Source organism: Myotis daubentonii, chromosome 16 (genome assembly GCF_963259705.1).
Source record: "Myotis daubentonii chromosome 16, mMyoDau2.1, whole genome shotgun sequence".
Classification (NCBI taxonomy): domain Eukaryota; kingdom Metazoa; phylum Chordata; class Mammalia; order Chiroptera; family Vespertilionidae; genus Myotis; species Myotis daubentonii.
The window spans coordinates 20,351,384-20,367,598 of NC_081855.1; the positions used below are offsets into that span (position 1 = coordinate 20,351,384).

General features: G+C 45.4%; 1 protein-coding gene across 2 annotated transcripts in view; it reads left to right on the forward strand.

The window, feature by feature from the left end:
• The first annotated feature begins 1,121 nt into the window (after nucleotides 1-1,121).
• The window catches only part of UBE2G1 (ubiquitin conjugating enzyme E2 G1), a 99,524-nt gene continuing 84,430 nt past the window's right edge, over nucleotides 1,122-16,215 (forward strand). Inside the window, exon 1 of one of the 2 annotated variants that reach the window (XR_009449100.1) lies at nucleotides 1,122-1,539. Coding sequence is in view for 1 of the 2 variants with exons in the window: in XM_059669033.1 (XP_059525016.1) it covers nucleotides 1,494-1,539 (46 nt within the window). In the remaining variant the exon portion in view is untranslated. The remainder of the gene's footprint in view (nucleotides 1,540-16,215) is intronic. The other variant, XM_059669033.1, reaches the window with a different exon arrangement.

A 16,215-nucleotide genomic window follows, 5' to 3' on the forward strand; every position in this document is an offset into this window, starting at 1 on the left:
GAGAAATTTCAGTGCCATGAGGCACTACTTTTCCTTCTGCTGCATCTCTTTATTGAGACTTTTGTGCAAAGCGGGGGGCTGAGGGGATGAGCAGGCAGAGCAGAGTAAAGATGCTTTTTCCAAACCCCAGGTCTCATGCTTTGATTTTACACAGTAGATGCATTTCTGAATGACATTTTGAATTGGGTATATTAGATTTTGCTGATATCAACTCCCTTTATTCATAGAGATTATGATTATCTTTTAAAATATGTTTTATTGATTTTTTTACAGGGTGGAAGGGAGAGGGAGAGTTAGAAACATGGATGGGAGAGAAACATCGATCAGCTGCCTCCTGCACAGCCCCCACTGGGGATGTGCCCGCAACCGAGGTACATGCCCTTGACTGGAATCGAACCCGGGACCCTTCAGTCCGCAGGCCGAGGCTCCATCCACTGAGCCAAACTGGTTGCAGCGGTTCTCAACCTGTGGGTCGCGACACCTTTGGCGGTCCAACGACCCTTTCACAGGGGTCGCCTAAGACCATCCTGCATATCAGATATTTACGTTACGATGCATAACAGTAGCAACATTACAGTTATGAAGTAGCAACGAAAATAATTTTATGGTTCGGTCACAACATGAGGAACTGTATTTAAAGGGCCAGAAGGTGGAGAACCACTGGTAGGGCAATAGAGATTATTTTTAATGATGTTTAGACGTTTCGTACTATGAGGTGCAAAATATTTTGCTTATTTCAGGAATCTTTGCGCGTTCTTTCTGTAGTAAAGTGAATTATCAACATGGTAAGTCCGTTTGGGGGGGTTCTGCTTAAAACGGGGCTCACCAGTCTAAACTCGGCTCTCACAATGCCTAACGCGCACACCACGCGTGGAGTTACCTGGTCGCTGTACACAAAACCACTTCCTCTGGTCCCTCTGCTTCCACAGCACCTGCTTCCACCCGCGGCGCTGTCTTGACCCTCCATGACCTCTTTGTCATGGCGTCCGCCGCCTGAGGCCTCGGCAGGCAGCAGGGCGTCGACCTTCCCAAGATGGCGGCGACCCGGCGATCGCGCGTCAGGGGCGGGGCCCGGCGCACAAGGCGGGGCCGGGAGGCACCGGGGCAGGGCTGTCGGGCCGGCCGAGCCCCAGTCGGCAGCCCCAGCGCGCCTGCGCGGAGCGGCCCTGCGCGCAGTGAGGCTGTGGCGGGGGAAGGCACCGGTGGGGCCGACCCGCGGGCTGGAGGAGGGAAGCAGGCGAGCGGAATCCCAGCGCGCGCCGCGGCGGCCCGGGCACCCTCCCCTTCCGGGCGTGAGGCTGTGAGGAGCGCCGAACCGGGCGGACTCGCACCGGCAGCGAGGCGCCGCTCCCGCCGCCCCAGGCCGGCCTCCCTTGGCTCCGGCGCTCCCGCCGTGGGGCCCGGTTTCCGCAGCGCACCCAGCTCCGGCCGCCTCCGAGCCTGCCCCTGGCCCTTCGCACGCCCCGGCGCCAGCCCGGGCCCTAGGCGGGAGGATGACGGAGCTGCAGTCGGCACTGCTACTGCGAAGACAGCTGGCAGGTGAGTGAGCGGCCGGGCGGGCCGCGATCGTGGCGAGCGCTGCGGCTTCCCTCCTCCTCGCCTCTCCTCCCGGGCCGGCGGCCGGACGGCTGAGGGGAGCGGCAGCCGCTGGCGAGGCCGGGTGCGGGCTCGCGAGGGTGGGGAGCCCGAGGCGCCGGTCCCGGCCGGGCGGGCGGGCACTTCTTCCCCGGCTTTCGGAGGGTGTTGGGGGCGGGGACGCGCCCCAGCCTCGGCGCTGGGACGGGGCCTGGAGAGGAGGGAGGCGGCCCCCTCCCCCACGGCTGGGTGGGACGTTGCGGGGGAGGGGCTGTGGGTCCCCAGCCCAGACCCACCCTCCCAGGGGCGGGTCGCGGGCTCAGGTGCTGCCGAGGCCGCCGGACCCTGGGGGGGGGGGGTAGGGGGGGGCGGGAAGGAGCGTCTGGGCCCGCCCCGCCGCGAGTCCCTGGCTCGGGTGTCGGAGCGGCGGGCGGGCGGCGGGTGGCGAGAGTAGGCGAAGGAACTGGCCCCCGGCCGGATAGGTGAGGCGCGCAAAACTTCTGCCCGGGCAGCGCCGGCGCCGCGGAGTTGGGGCGGATAACAAAGCGCTGGCAGCCGCGGCCTCGACGCGGGCGCGCGGGGCCGGAGAACCTGGCGGGGTGCGGGACGCGCCTCGCCTGCCTCCGCCTGGCACGGGCTCCGCTGCGCCGCCGGCGGGGGGAGGGTAGGGGCTGGCCGGCGCGCGGCTGGCTTTGTGCTCCGAGCGGTTCTGGCCCCTGCGCAGGCCCTTGCGACCGCCGGACTGCGGTCCGCGGGCTCCGGCTGGGGAGGCGGCCGGCTGTGCCTTCCCAGAGGTGCCTGCGCCCCCCTCCCCCATTGTCCCGGCCTCCGGCCGTTTGCGGCTTCCAGGTTGACTTTTTAGGGGGTTGGCTCCTACTCTGCTAGGACTGTATGAGCGGAGCATGCGCGCTGGAGGTGTACGTGTGCCGAGTGTCAGGGGGGAGGCGGGCTGGAGGCTTTACAATGCCGCCCCACGTGCTGCCAGATTTAAAGAGAAATGAGCCAGCGGTTACTCCCGCTGCCCAGCGCCCAGCGCGTGCCCTTTTCGGTCCGGGCGAATTTTCACCTCCCCGCTGTACAGCCTGCAGCCCGTAGCCCCCGGCAGAAGCCGAAGGCTGGAATGAAGACATCCGTTTTTGAGTTAGGTTGGAGAGTTTGAGGTTAAATCACCTTTATGGCTTCGTAGGAAAAGGTTGTCAGGGGCTGTTACGGATTGTATAATTAGGTTTATTATTAGAGCATGAGCAAGCAGGTTTGGGCAAGGATTAAAGTTCTAGGTGCTCAAGGGGAGTGACTTGAAGCGAGTGAAGTATTGGATACCTATGTTCATCTGGAAAAATAGTGAAAGAATAATAACCTTATTGCATCTTATATTTTCAAACACCTTACTTTTCTGTGTAATTTTTGTTTTTGTTTTTTTTTGATGAAGGAATCTCCCTAATAATTCTTTAATCAAAATAAGTTTTTGCGATGTAGTGGATTATTAAGCAATATGGAAATACTAAATTAGTATTAAAATAATACTCAACTCTTATATAATGAGAAAGCTATACACTAAAAAAGGTATAAAAGAGTTACATAGTTAATAAGAAAGTTAGGCTAATAGGAGTGTTAGGCAGTAGCAATGTTACAAGTTACTTCCTACCCATTTATGAATTAGCTATAGATTTTGATAGCCACTGGTTCAGTTGAGTACTCTTTTTTGACAAGGTTAATCCCACTTATTGATAAAACATTTTCTATAGGTCTTTATTAATGGTTGACATTTTGGTAAGGCACACTAAAATATTCTTTAAGATCAGAGGAGAGGATAATTTAGTTTGTAATTTTCAGACCTCATTATAAAGCTACTTAGCTGCTTTTTTAAAAATACGCATTTATTGACTATTTAATAGATATTTTTGTTGATTTCAGAGAGGAAGGGAGATGGAGAGAGATAAAATCATTGATCGGCTTCCTCCTGCACGGCCCCCACTGGGGATTGAGCCTGCAGCTGAGATATGCACCCTTGTTCGGTTTTGAACCTGGGACCCTTCAGTCCGCAGGCCGATGCTCTATCCACTGAGCAAACTGGCTAGGGCTTTTTTGCCTTCATCAGAGTCAATGGACTATTCTTAATTTCTTATATTTTTGAGGGATTTTAATTAACATGCTCAAAATGTATAAAATAGAAGCCAAGGTGTAGTGAAATGTAAAAATATCAAGTTTATTGGAAAGAGTTTATAAGTATATACTAAAATAAAGGTCCTGTTGTATTTTAGTACTACATTGTTTGAACTTTGTGGTTCTTCAGATATTTAAAAACAGGAAAGAATGGTAATCTGTAATCTCTTGAAATCTTTTAGCCTGCACTTTTGGAAGGCATTATAAGAAGTACTTTAGAAATCTTGAAATGTATTGAATTTAGTAGACACACAAACCTGTAAGCCATTCTAGCTGCTAGAATTTCAGAAAGTAACAGCAGTGGCCAACAATGGTTACATTTATTGAGCCCCTAGTCTGCTAGTCCTTATATAGGATTTTATTTCATTACTTAAGGGGAGAATTTATTGTGTGTTTTGTAGGTAACTTTAATGAAGAACCTAGTTACTTTAAGAGTTGAACAGAATGATTCCTTGGGTTGCAGTTTCTTACCTCAGCTCTACTGACTTTTTGGGTGGATTGTTGTGTGGTTCTATGCTTGCATGATAGAATGTTCAGCAACATTCTTGGCCTCCATCCACTAGATGCCAGTAGTACACCCCCTCAGTTGTGACAGACAAAAATGTTGCCAAGTATCCCCCAAGGGACAGAATGATCCCGGACTGAGAAATTACTGGTTTAAGGTGTTTTAGTTAAGACCATTTGGCCATTGTAAAGGAATAAGAACACCTTACAGATTCCTGAAATCAGATAGGTTGTGTATTTCTTTGTGGATATTATTGGACTATGACTTTATTCCTTTGCGAATTCTGCAGTGGCAGTTTAGCTTTGTCAGTGCATTATGTTAAACACTAAGAAATCCCACAGCACAAGAGATAAAATTTTAAGTATTTTTTAAAAGTTATGATAAGCACTGGATAAAAAATACAAAGAGTACAAGAAGGCACAGTCTTTCCATCCTGACCTCCAATTCTTTGCTTGGAAAAAACCATCATCGATAATTTCTTGTGTGTCTTGTCTTTTCAGAGAGATTCTTTTATATATGTTTATATATGAGCTAATGTTTACTGAGGACTGACAGATACTAGGAGCTGAGTGCTTTACATATATTATTTTATCTTCCCAATAAGGAATAGAGGCTTAGAGAGCTTAAGTAACTCCCCCAAGATTACACAGGTACTAAGTGGTGCTTCTAGATCAGGGGTGGGCAAACTTTTTGACTCGAGGGCCACAATTGGTTCTTAACTGGACCGGAGCGCCGGAACAAAAGCATGGATGGAGTGTTTGTGTGAACTAATATAAATTCAAAGTAAACATTATTACATAAAAGGGTACGGTCTTTTTTTTTTTTAGTTTTATTCATTTCAAACGGGCTGGATCCGGCCCGCGGGCCGTAGTTTGCCCACGGCTGTTCTAGATTCATATTCAGGACCTTCTTATTTGAGAAACTTTGATTTTTTTTATTTGTATTTTTTACAAAGTTTCTCTTATTTTTGTGTTATTTTTCTCATTTTTTTAAAAAAATATATTTTATTGATTTTTTACAGAGAGGAAGGGAGAGAGATAGAGAGTTAGAAACATCGATGAGAGAGAAACATCGATCAGCTGCCTCCTGCACATCTCCTACTGGGGATATGCCCGCAACCCAGGTACATGCCCTTGACCGGAATCGAACCTGGGACCTTTCAGTCCGCAGGCCGACGCTCTATCCACTGAGCCAAACCGGTTTCGGCTATTTTTCTCATTTTTAAATTATTATTTTTTAATCCTCACCTGAGGATATTTTTCCATTGATTTCTAGAGAAAGTGGAAGAGAGAGGGAAAGACATAGAGAAAATGTGAGAGGAATACATTGATGGTTGCTTCCTGCATGCGCCCTAACCAGAATCGAACCCGGGACCCTTTGGTCCATAGTCCGACACTATCCACTGAGCCAAACTGGCTAGGGTGACTTTGATGATTTTAATTGGCAGTATTGCCTCCCAGGGAATCTTCTATAATAATAAAAGCATGATATGCTAATTAGACTGGACGACCTTTCAGCTTTGCTGGGACTGCGAGGAAAGCCCAGGTCCCAGGTGCCAGAGGGAAGCAGGTGCTGACAGCTGGGGGAAGGAAGGGCCTACTCCTTTTTTTTTTTTTTTTTTAATATATCTTTATTGATTTCAGAGAGGAAGGGAGAGGGCGAGAGATAGAAACATCAATGATGAGAGAGAATCATTGAACGGCTGCCTCCTGCCCGCCCCCTACTGGGGATCAAGACCAAAACCCAGGCATGTGCCCTTGACCGGAATTGAACCCGGGACCCTATCCACTGAGCCAAATCAGCTAGGGCAGGAAGGCCTATTCTTTTTTTTTTTTTTAAATATATTTTATTGATTTTTTACAGAGAGGAAGGGAGAGAGATAGAGAGTTAGAAACATCGATGAGAGAGAAACATCGATCAGCCGCCTCCTGCACATCTCCTACCGGAGATGTGCCCACAACCCAGGTACATGCCCTTGACCGGAATCGAACCCGGGACCCTTCAGTCCGCAGGCCGACGCTCTATCCACTGAGCCAAACCGGCTTCGGCAGGAAGGCCTATTCTTGCAAGAATCTCGTGCATCGGGCTTCTAGTAATAACGCAATAGGGTTTTATACATTTAAATATTCAAAGCTGGTGTTTCTCAGTAGTTGAGCATAGGCCAGTGAACCAGAAGTCTATGCATGGTTGATTCCCCTTCAGGGTTTGATCCCAAGTAGGGGGCATAGAGGAGGCAGCCCGTCAATAATTCTCTTCATTGATGTTTCTATCTCCCTCTCCCTTCCTCTCTGAAGTCAATAAAAGTATATTTAAAAATAAAACAAAACAAGAAACCCAAAACAAAGTTAATCTATCCAGTAACTCAAAAAATGAGAAAACATTCTCATCTTAATAAAATTTACTGCATTAAAATAATATGCATTAAAATCTAAGTGATATTAGAGGTAATCATAAAAAGATATGTTAGCTCTTGTCAACTTAAGACCAACATTCTGCAGAATCAAGGAAAATATCTTTGAATTTAATGTCATAGACTGAAAGCACTAAGCTTCCCCCCCCCCAATATATTTTATTGATTTTTTACAGAGAGGAAGGAAGAGGGATAGAGAGTTAGAAACATTGATCAGCTGCCTCCTGCGCACCCCCCACCGGGGATGTGCCTGCAACCAAGGTACATGCCCCTGACAGGAATCGAACCCAGGACCCTTCAGTCCGCAGGCCGACACTCCATCCACTAAGCCGAACCGGTCAGGGCAAGCAGTAAGCTTTTTGGTGTTCACAGTTAATTCTGAGGGAAAATATTGGGGCTGACTGGACTTATTTCCTACTCTAGCCATACTAAGTTTTACTATATGACAAGCATTTATAAGGAATAAAAGGAGGTGTTTTTGTTTTTTTTTAAAGATTACTTGAAGGGTTTTTTTTGTGTTTTGTTTTTAAAATATATTTTATTGATTTTTTACAGAGGGGAAGGGACAGGGATAGAGAGTTAGAAACATCAATGGGAGAGAGACATTGATCAGCTGCCTCCTGCACACCTACTACTGGGGATGTGCCCGCAACCAAGGTACATGCCCTTGACCGGAATCGAACCTGGGACCCTTCAGTCCGCAGGCCGACGCTCTATCCACTGAGCCAAACCGGTTAGGGCCAAGTTTTTTTTTGTGTTTTTTTTTTTAACATTGATAACATTGTTTTCAGTAGTTTTCACAGGCACCTGCCATTCTAGAACTAGGAAGAATCTGTTTATGCAATACAATGAAATAATTGAGCTTCTTTTAATTAGAAATTTTGATTGCATATATTAATAATCTGGAAAATTCCCTAATTTTTACCTCCTTGGCTACCCATATAAATAGGTTTATTTTTATTTTTTTTTATAAGTAGGTTGTTTTGATTAGTGAGTCATGTGTGTTCTTAGACATAATGCGCAATAAAGTCATTGGGAGTTTATTAAAAATACAGATTTCTGGCCTTATCTCCACAGTCTACATGTCTTGATGGGAGCCCAAGAAAACCTAATTTTTACAGAAGCGCTTTGGGTGGCTGTGAAGCAGGTGTTCTGAGCTATGCTGCAATAATAGGTACCCAATCGGGATGACCTGCAGGTAGCCCCAGTTCCTAGAGTTTGTGATGTGCTATGTTTTTTTTTTTTAGCTCTCCTGGTGTTCATAGGATATTGAAAGAATATTCTTAAAAGAGGAGTTAGAATGATTTGATATTTCTTATTGGACTTTCTAGTCTAGAATATATTGGTACTCTGACAAACAACTCCATTAACAATCTTAAACAAGCAGAAATAGAGTAATTGATTATTGACAGGGACATCCTAGTGATAGAAGATTCTGGGTGACGAGCCAAATATTAATAACCTTTTTTTTTAAGTTAAAGTTTAGATGTAGTTACTGATTTTAGAGATAGAGAAACATTGGTTTGCTTTTCCACTTATTTATGCATTCATTGGTTGATTCTTGTATGTGCTCTGATGGGGATCAAACCCACCCTTTGGTGTATTGGGGACACTGTCCTAACCAACTGAGCTACCCGGCTGGGCTAATTATTAATAATCTTAATGCTAATAATTATTGACCCACATATTTAGAAATGGAAGAAAAGTCTAAAAGTAAATTTACATTGCATCAAACTACTAATTGCTTTAACAGAGTTTGGGAATTTTTATATCCAGAAATCATTACACTATTGTAGAAAGAATGCAGTTACTACATATTGTACTGAATATATTGTCAGAAAAAATGCATAGATGAAATATTTTGGTTGAGGGAGGGTGTAGGATGATTTACAATCCTTGTAGTAGAGGGAGCATCAAAGAATTATGTATCTGCCCTGGCCGGTTTGGATCAGTGGTTAGAGCATTGGCCCTTGTACCAAAGGGTCTCGGGTTCAATTCAGGTCCAGGGCACATACCTGGGTTGCAGGTTTGATCTCTGGCTCCAGTCGGGGTGCAGCATTGATATGTCTCATATCTATGTTTCTCTCTCTCGCTCTTGCTCTCTCACTCTCTTTCTCCCCCCCCTTTATAAAATTCAGTGGTAAAAATATCCTTGGGTGAGGATTAACACAACAAAATAAGAATTATGCATCCCGTCGAGACCGGTTTGGCTCAGTGGATGGAGCGTCGGCCTGCGGACTGAAAGGTCCCAGGTTCGATTCCGGTCAGGGGCATGTGCCTGGGTTGCGGGCACATCCCCAGTCGGGGGTGTGCAGGAGGCGGCTGATCGATGTTTCTAACTCTCTATCTCTCTCCCTTCCTCTCTGTAAAAAAATCAATAAAATATATATATAAAAAAAATAAAGAATTATGCATCTGTTGTGTTACAGAATCTGAAATAGTCTTATTTTTGTAATATATACATATATCAAATCATTATGTTGCACATCTTAAATGTACACAGTGTTATATGCTACTTATATCTCAGTAAAGCTGGAAAGAAGTCTCAAGTTTTTAATGAATAAGTGAACTTTATTAACATTAGGGAGTAGATGATTTAAAAAAAATATATATTTATTGATTTCAGAGAGGAAGGGAGAGGGAGTGAGAGATAGAAACATCAGTGATGACAGAATCATTGATTGGCTGCCTCCTGCATGCCCCCTATTGGGGATCATGCCCTGACCTGGTGACCTCTTGTTTCCTGGGTCGAGGCTCAACTGCTGAGCTACACCTGGCTGGGCAGGAATAGGTGATTTTTAAGTTACAATTTTTGTTCAGTGAATATTTTTGAAATACAATGAAATTTAGTTTTTTATAAGTAACAGTAGTTTAATTTTCTGTAAGCTACTTCAGGCTGAAACATACTTTCTACATTAGTCTTTTTAAAAAAATACGTTTTACTGATTTTTAGAGAGAGGAAAAGAGAGGGAGACGGGGGGGGGGGGTACAGAGAAACATCTGTGCAAGAGAGAGTCATTGATCTGTTTCTTCCCATACTCACCCTGACCAGGATCCAGCCTGAAACCTGGGCATGTGCCCTGACTGGGAATCAAACTGGCAACCTTTCCATGTACAGGACAACACTCAACCAACTGAGCCACACTGACCAGGGCCTAGCCTTTTATAATGAAGTAGAGGCCCAGTGCATGAAATTCGTGCACTGGTAGTGTCCCTAGCAGCTGCTGGCTGCCTGCTGTGTACTCCCTCCCTTCCCCCAGCCAGCCCTGCCCCAATCACACTCCTGGACAAACTCCCAGTCGAGGGGACAATTTGCATACTATGCTTCTATCATATAGCACTAGTGACTCGGTGCATGGATTTGTGTACATTGAAAGGAAATTAATTAGAAAGTGGCCAGCGGAAGCCTGGCCTTGCTCCGGAACTGAGTGCTCATCCCATGTGGAAGGTTTGGGGGCTTTACATTCCTTGTTCCTAGTGTTCCTGGTCATGACCCCTTCCTTGTGTTTCCCAGTTCCCTGTGATTCCTCAGAAGATCAGTCTCCCTTCCAAACCATGGCATCCTGTACACCCAGCTAAGTGGCTCTTTTGCCACCGAAACTCCTGAGAGAGGAGCTCCTTTCCCCAATGGACCCCAGGAGACTTTCTGGCCCTCTGCTTACTGTTCCCAGGAGCCTGCCCTCAAGGCCTGTCTGAGAGTGCTTCGCTCTCCATCCATCACCTTCCCTATCCATTCCCCTCCTACTGGCGCTTCTCTTCTGTCCTGTGTATTCCACTGTTACCCCTAAATGTCTGTCTGTGACACTACCTTGGCCCTGGGCCTTTTTTGAATACCCAAGTCTTACAATGAACTTCCTGAGCAGGTGATGTCCAGCTTTGCTCTTCAGGGACTGAGTCTGCCTCTCTCCTCTCGGGCCTATGTGACCTAGGAATAGGTGCATCTGAATCCAGGAGAGGTAGCCAGGCAGGCTGCAGAGTCTTTGGGGCAGAGGCTGGGAGAGATTTGGGTACTTTCTGTTACCACTATTGGGGTGATATTCAGAAGAGGGGGGACCTCATACTATGACCTGATCCAGGACCCTCCTCTGGAAGAAAGCTCAGCCTAGGTGTGTGTGTGTGTGTGTGTATGTGTATGTGTGCCTGTGCACATGAGCATAAACTGACTTGTCTGGTTGTGTTACTCAGGGTGGGCTGGGGACTCACCAGAAAAATCCCCTTAGCCCGCTCAAGACTGTTTTTTTCCTGTACCCTCTCCAAAGGGGTCAGGGGAAGGAGGTCCAGGTGGGTTGAGGGGGTCACAGTGAATAACCACTAAGGCCACATTGCTGCCAGGAGCGGGTGGGGGAGGTTTGGGGCTCCGAGGACCTGGAACCTGGCTTTGGTTTTCTGTCTTCTTTCCTCAGGACGCCCCCTGAGGCCTGGGATTGCACCTGGCTTTGAGGAGCACCTGTGGCTGCTGCTCTACCAGTGTAGTCATGGGCTTCCCTCCTTCCGCAGGGCAAGTCCTCCTTCCCCAGAGACTGGACAACTGGCTGTTTCTATGACGTATTTATTTTTACTTGTGTTTCATGTAACTTTAAAAAAAAAAGCAAACAGAACAATTGTGAGTATAATTGCCTATCAGTTTTATTTCTCTTTTTGTAAAATAAAATTTAAACTCAAGACAGCAAAAAAAAATAAAAGTGGCCAGTGGAGTGGGACTGGGCAAGAAGGAGCCAACCTCCTCCTTTGGTCCCTCCCTGGCTGGCCGCATCTGGGGTGATGCCAGGGCTTGAAGGGAGTGAGTGGGGTCCCTCCGGCAGGTGGGGTCCCTTGGCCTGGCCTGCGGGGATGGTGCCGAAAATGGCAGTCTGACATCCCCTGAGGGGTTCCGGAGTGCGAGAGGGCACTCTGTAAAGTTGCTATTGTACAGGGTGTAGAACGCAAATGCACATGTGTAGTAAACCAGATTCAGGGCCAACAGTGCCCCAGCAACAGCATAACCCATGGCCGAAGGTGGAATCGCGTGGCCCCGTGAGGAATTGGGCTCCGTCCTCACTGGTTTTGGGGTGTGTCACCTGAGAACCGCTGCTGCCAAGCCACTGCAGCTCAGCAGCTCCTGCGTTGAGCGTCTGCCCCCTGTTGGTCATTGCATGTCATACTGACTGGTCGGACAGTAGGAGTAACACTTAGCATATTAGCCTTTTATATATAGGAGGTCCTTGGGTTACGTCAGAGATCTGTTCCTACAGCGTGATGTAATGCGATTTTCGCCGTTAAGTCAGAACCCACCTACATAAGCACCTACGTCACTCACATGGAGCACATATGCAGCAGTGATGAAGTGAAACAGTAAAAAAAAATTTAAAAGAAAAATAACAATTCCTGATCTTTACTTGTGGTAAATAAATAATAAAAAACATAAAGCACATATGTACATACGTTGAAATGACGGAACTTTTTTTTTTTTTTATAAATAAACTAGGGTGCCTGGCCAGCCTGGGTGAGGGGATGATGGCTGTTTGCAGCTGGTCACACACCCTTCAGGGTGGGGGTTCCCACTGGAGTGCCTGGCCAGTCTGGGTGAGGGGCTGAGGGCTGTTTTCAGGCGGGGGGTGACTGAAGTTCCCAACGGCTCCTTTTTTTCTTTGTCTTTTTTTTTTATTCTGGGCCAGCTTTAGCTTTGAGGCTTGGCTCCAGCTCTTAGGCCTCCGCTGCTGAAAGTAGGTTTCTGGCCTTTGCTTACAATGTTGCGATCCTGCTGGCTGAAGCCCGGTGGACTAAAGCAGGTTTCTGGGGTTTTGTTTCGCTTCTATATTTGTTACATAGTTGCTTAGAGTTGCAGCTCAGAGGCCTGCAGCGGCAGGCGGGGAACGTTGGAGTCCTCCTTCACTGAAGCAAGCAAGCCTCATGTTTCAAGCTGCCTGGCTGCTGGCCGCCATCTTGGCTGGCAGTTAATTTGCATATTGCCCTGATTAGCCAATGGGAAGGGTAGTGGTCGTATGCCAATTACCATGTTTCTCTTTTATTAGATAGGATGGGAGATGGCGATGTAACCATGAAACAAAATCATGAAACAACATACGTCATAACTTGAGGACTGCCTGTAATGATTTTGGTACTAACAAGGGGCTGTAATTCTCATCATTGAAACTTTTCCTATTGAAGAAAAATCTTTAAGCCTCAAAATTTTCTTTCTATCTTCACTTAGTTATTATGGCTTATACTTAACTATCACTTATCTCCTACCCTATGTTGTCTTTTTCTAGTATTTCTTAACTTTTATAAAGATACATATGTGGGTGGTAAATTTTGAGTCTGCATATTGAAAAATGCCTTAATTTTGTCCTCAGATTTGATCATTTGGTTTTCTGGAAATTGAATTCTGGGTTAAAAATATTTTCCCATGGAACTTTGATGTCATTTTTCCATTGTAACGTTATTCCTTTGTCCAGAATTTTCTCAATGAGAAGACAGTGATGAAGAATGATTCATGTCAGCCTGGCAAGGGTTGCTCAGTGGTCAAGCATCTACCCATAAACCAAGAGGGCACTGGTTTGATTCCTGGTCAAGGCCCATGCCCAGGTTGGGGGCTTGATCCCCAGTGTGGAGGGGGAGGCATGCAGGAGGCAGCCTATTGATGATGTTTCTCATTCATTGATGCTTCTATCTTTCTATCCCTCTCATTTCCTTTCTAAAGATTGATAAAAACATTTTTTTAAAAAAGGAATGACTCCTATCAGTATAATTTTGTTTCTGTGTAGATGCTTTTTTGAAGTTCTAAAGGATTTTCTGTATACTTGGAGTTCTAAATTTTTTGCCATGTTGTGTCTTAAGTGTAACTTTTTTTATTCATTGTTTTAGATTCTTTTTTTTTTCAGAGCTTTCTTTTTTAAAAAATATACTTTTATTGATTTCAGAGAGGAAGGAAAAGGGAAAGAGAAATAGAAACATCAATGATGATAATCATTGATTGGCTGCTTCCTGCATGCCCCCCACTGGGGATTGAGCCTGCAACCTAGGCATATGCCCTTGATCAGAATCGAACCTGGGACCCTTCAGTCCACAGGCCAACGCTCTATCCACCGAGCCAAACTGGCTAGGGCTAGATTCTTTAAAAAAAAATAAAAAAAAATACACAAACATTTATTGATTTCAGAGAGGAAGGGGAAGGGAGGGAGAGATAGAAACATCAACGATGAGAGAGGATCATGGATTGGCTGCCCTCTGCATGCCCCCTACGGGGGATCGAGCCAGCAACCCAGGCATGTGCCCTTGACTGGAATCAAACCCAGGACCCTTCAGTCCGTAGGCTGACGCTCCATACACTGAATCAAACCAGCTGGGGCTCATTCATTATTTTAGGTTCTTAATGGGCTCTTTTATTTATTTTTATTGTTAATCCTCACCTGAGGATATTTTTTCCATTGTTTTTCAGAGAGAGAGAGAGGAAGGGAAGGAGGAAAGAGAGAGAGAGAGAGAGAGAGAGAGAGAGAGAGAGAGAGAGAGAGAAATGTGAGAGAGACACATTGAATGGTTGTCTCCTGCATGCTCCCCATTGGGGACTGGGGAGCAGACCCACAACCCAGGTATATGCCCTTGACTGGAAATCAAGCCCAAGACCCTTTGGTGCATCAGCTGAGGCTCTAACCATTTAGACTTACCAGCCAGGCCCTAATGGGCTCTTTGACTGCTGAAGGCTTCAGTCTGTTTTGAGCTCAGAAGTTTCTATTTATTTTTTTGTCATCCTCTACATTATCTTTGGAACCTTTACTAGTCAGGTGTTTGAACTTTTTTTTTAAAAATATATTTTCACTTAGCATGATTTTAGGGAGTAAGGGAGAGGGGAAGAGAGATAGAAACTTCAATGATGAGAAGAGAATCATTGATTGGCTGCCTCCTGCATGCCCCCCACTGGGGCTCGAGCCCGCAACCAAGGCATGTGCCCTTGGCTGGAATCGAACCTGGGACCCTTCAGTTCACAGTCCGACACTCTGTCCATTGAGCCAAACCAGCTAGGGCAGGTGTTTGAACTTTTTAATCTCATTTCTTTGCCTTTTAATTTTCATATTGTCTATTTTCTGTCTTTTGTTACTATATTGTGGACAACCCCCCCGCCCCCCCTTTTCTTTTCCATATTAATGACTTGGTCTTCAACCATGCATGTTTTGTTATTTAGACTGGCCATTCAATTTTTCATTTTAGTAATTGTATATCTAATTTCCAAGAACTTAGTCTCTCCCATAGAAGTCTGTTTTTAATAACACATTTACTGAGTTTTAATGTGCATACCATAAAATCTACTCATTTTACGTATACAGTTTGACATGTTTAGAGTTGTTCAACCATCAGCACAATGTAATTTTAGAACACTTCCATCACTTTAGAAAGAAATCTTGTGCCCATTAGTAGTCACTCCTCTTTCTTAGCCCCACATCCAGGCAACTATAAATCTACTTTTTGTTCCTATGAAATTATCTTTTCTGGACATTTAATATAAATGAAATAATATAGCATGTGTTCTTTTATGTATGGCTTCTTTCACTTAGCATGTTTTTAAGGTTGATCTCTGTTGTAGTATATTAAATCTGTTGTTCCATATCATTTGTTGAAAACACTATCCTACCCTGACCGGTTTGGCTCAGTGGATAGAGTGTCAGCCTGCAGACTGAGGGGTCCCGGGTTCGATTCCAGTCAAGGGCATGTACCTTGGTTGCGGGCACATCCCCAGTGGAGGGTGTGCAGGAGACAGCTGATTGATGTTTCTCTCTCATCGATGTTTCTGACTCTCTATCCCTCTCCTTTCCTTTCTGTGGAAAATCAATAAAATATATATTTTAAAAAAAGAAAACACTATCCTATTCCTATTGAATCACCATGGAACTTTTTTCGTTGAAAAATCTGTTAACCAACTTGTGTATGTTTCCTTGGGTACTCTTTTATCTGTATGTCCACCTCTATGCCAATATCATAGTTATTGCTGTATAGTAAGTCTTGAAATCATGTAGTATAAACCTTCTAACTCGTGAGAAAGAATTATAGAGAAATTAGGTGCTTACAAAAATATTGGAAGAGCTAAAAGAATGATTTAAGGAGAAAAATCTCCAGTATAGCAACCAGAGAAATATGGAACTGACCCCCCAGGAGCCTTAAAAGCTAAGAATTCAAGAACAGAATACAGCACCGTGATCCAGATTCACAAAGATGAGTCGAGAAGAAATCACTACACCACTTCTGTGCATATCATATCCAGCATAATAAAATAAAAGGCCACAGATTGAAGCAGTAATACTGTGTTTTTGCAGACCATAATTGTGTATGTAGAAAATTCTAAGGAAAATGTGAAAAAGCTACTAGATCTAATAGCCCAGTTTATCAAGGTTGAATAATACAAGATCAAAACACAAAAATAAATTATATATGTATGTGTGTGTGTGTGTAGAAACACACACACACACACACACACACACTCACACTAGAGGCCCAGTGCATGAAATTTATGCACTGGCGCGGGGGTGGGGGGTGTCCCTCAGCCCAGCCTTCACCCTCTCCAATCTGGGACCCCTCGGAGGATGTCTGACTG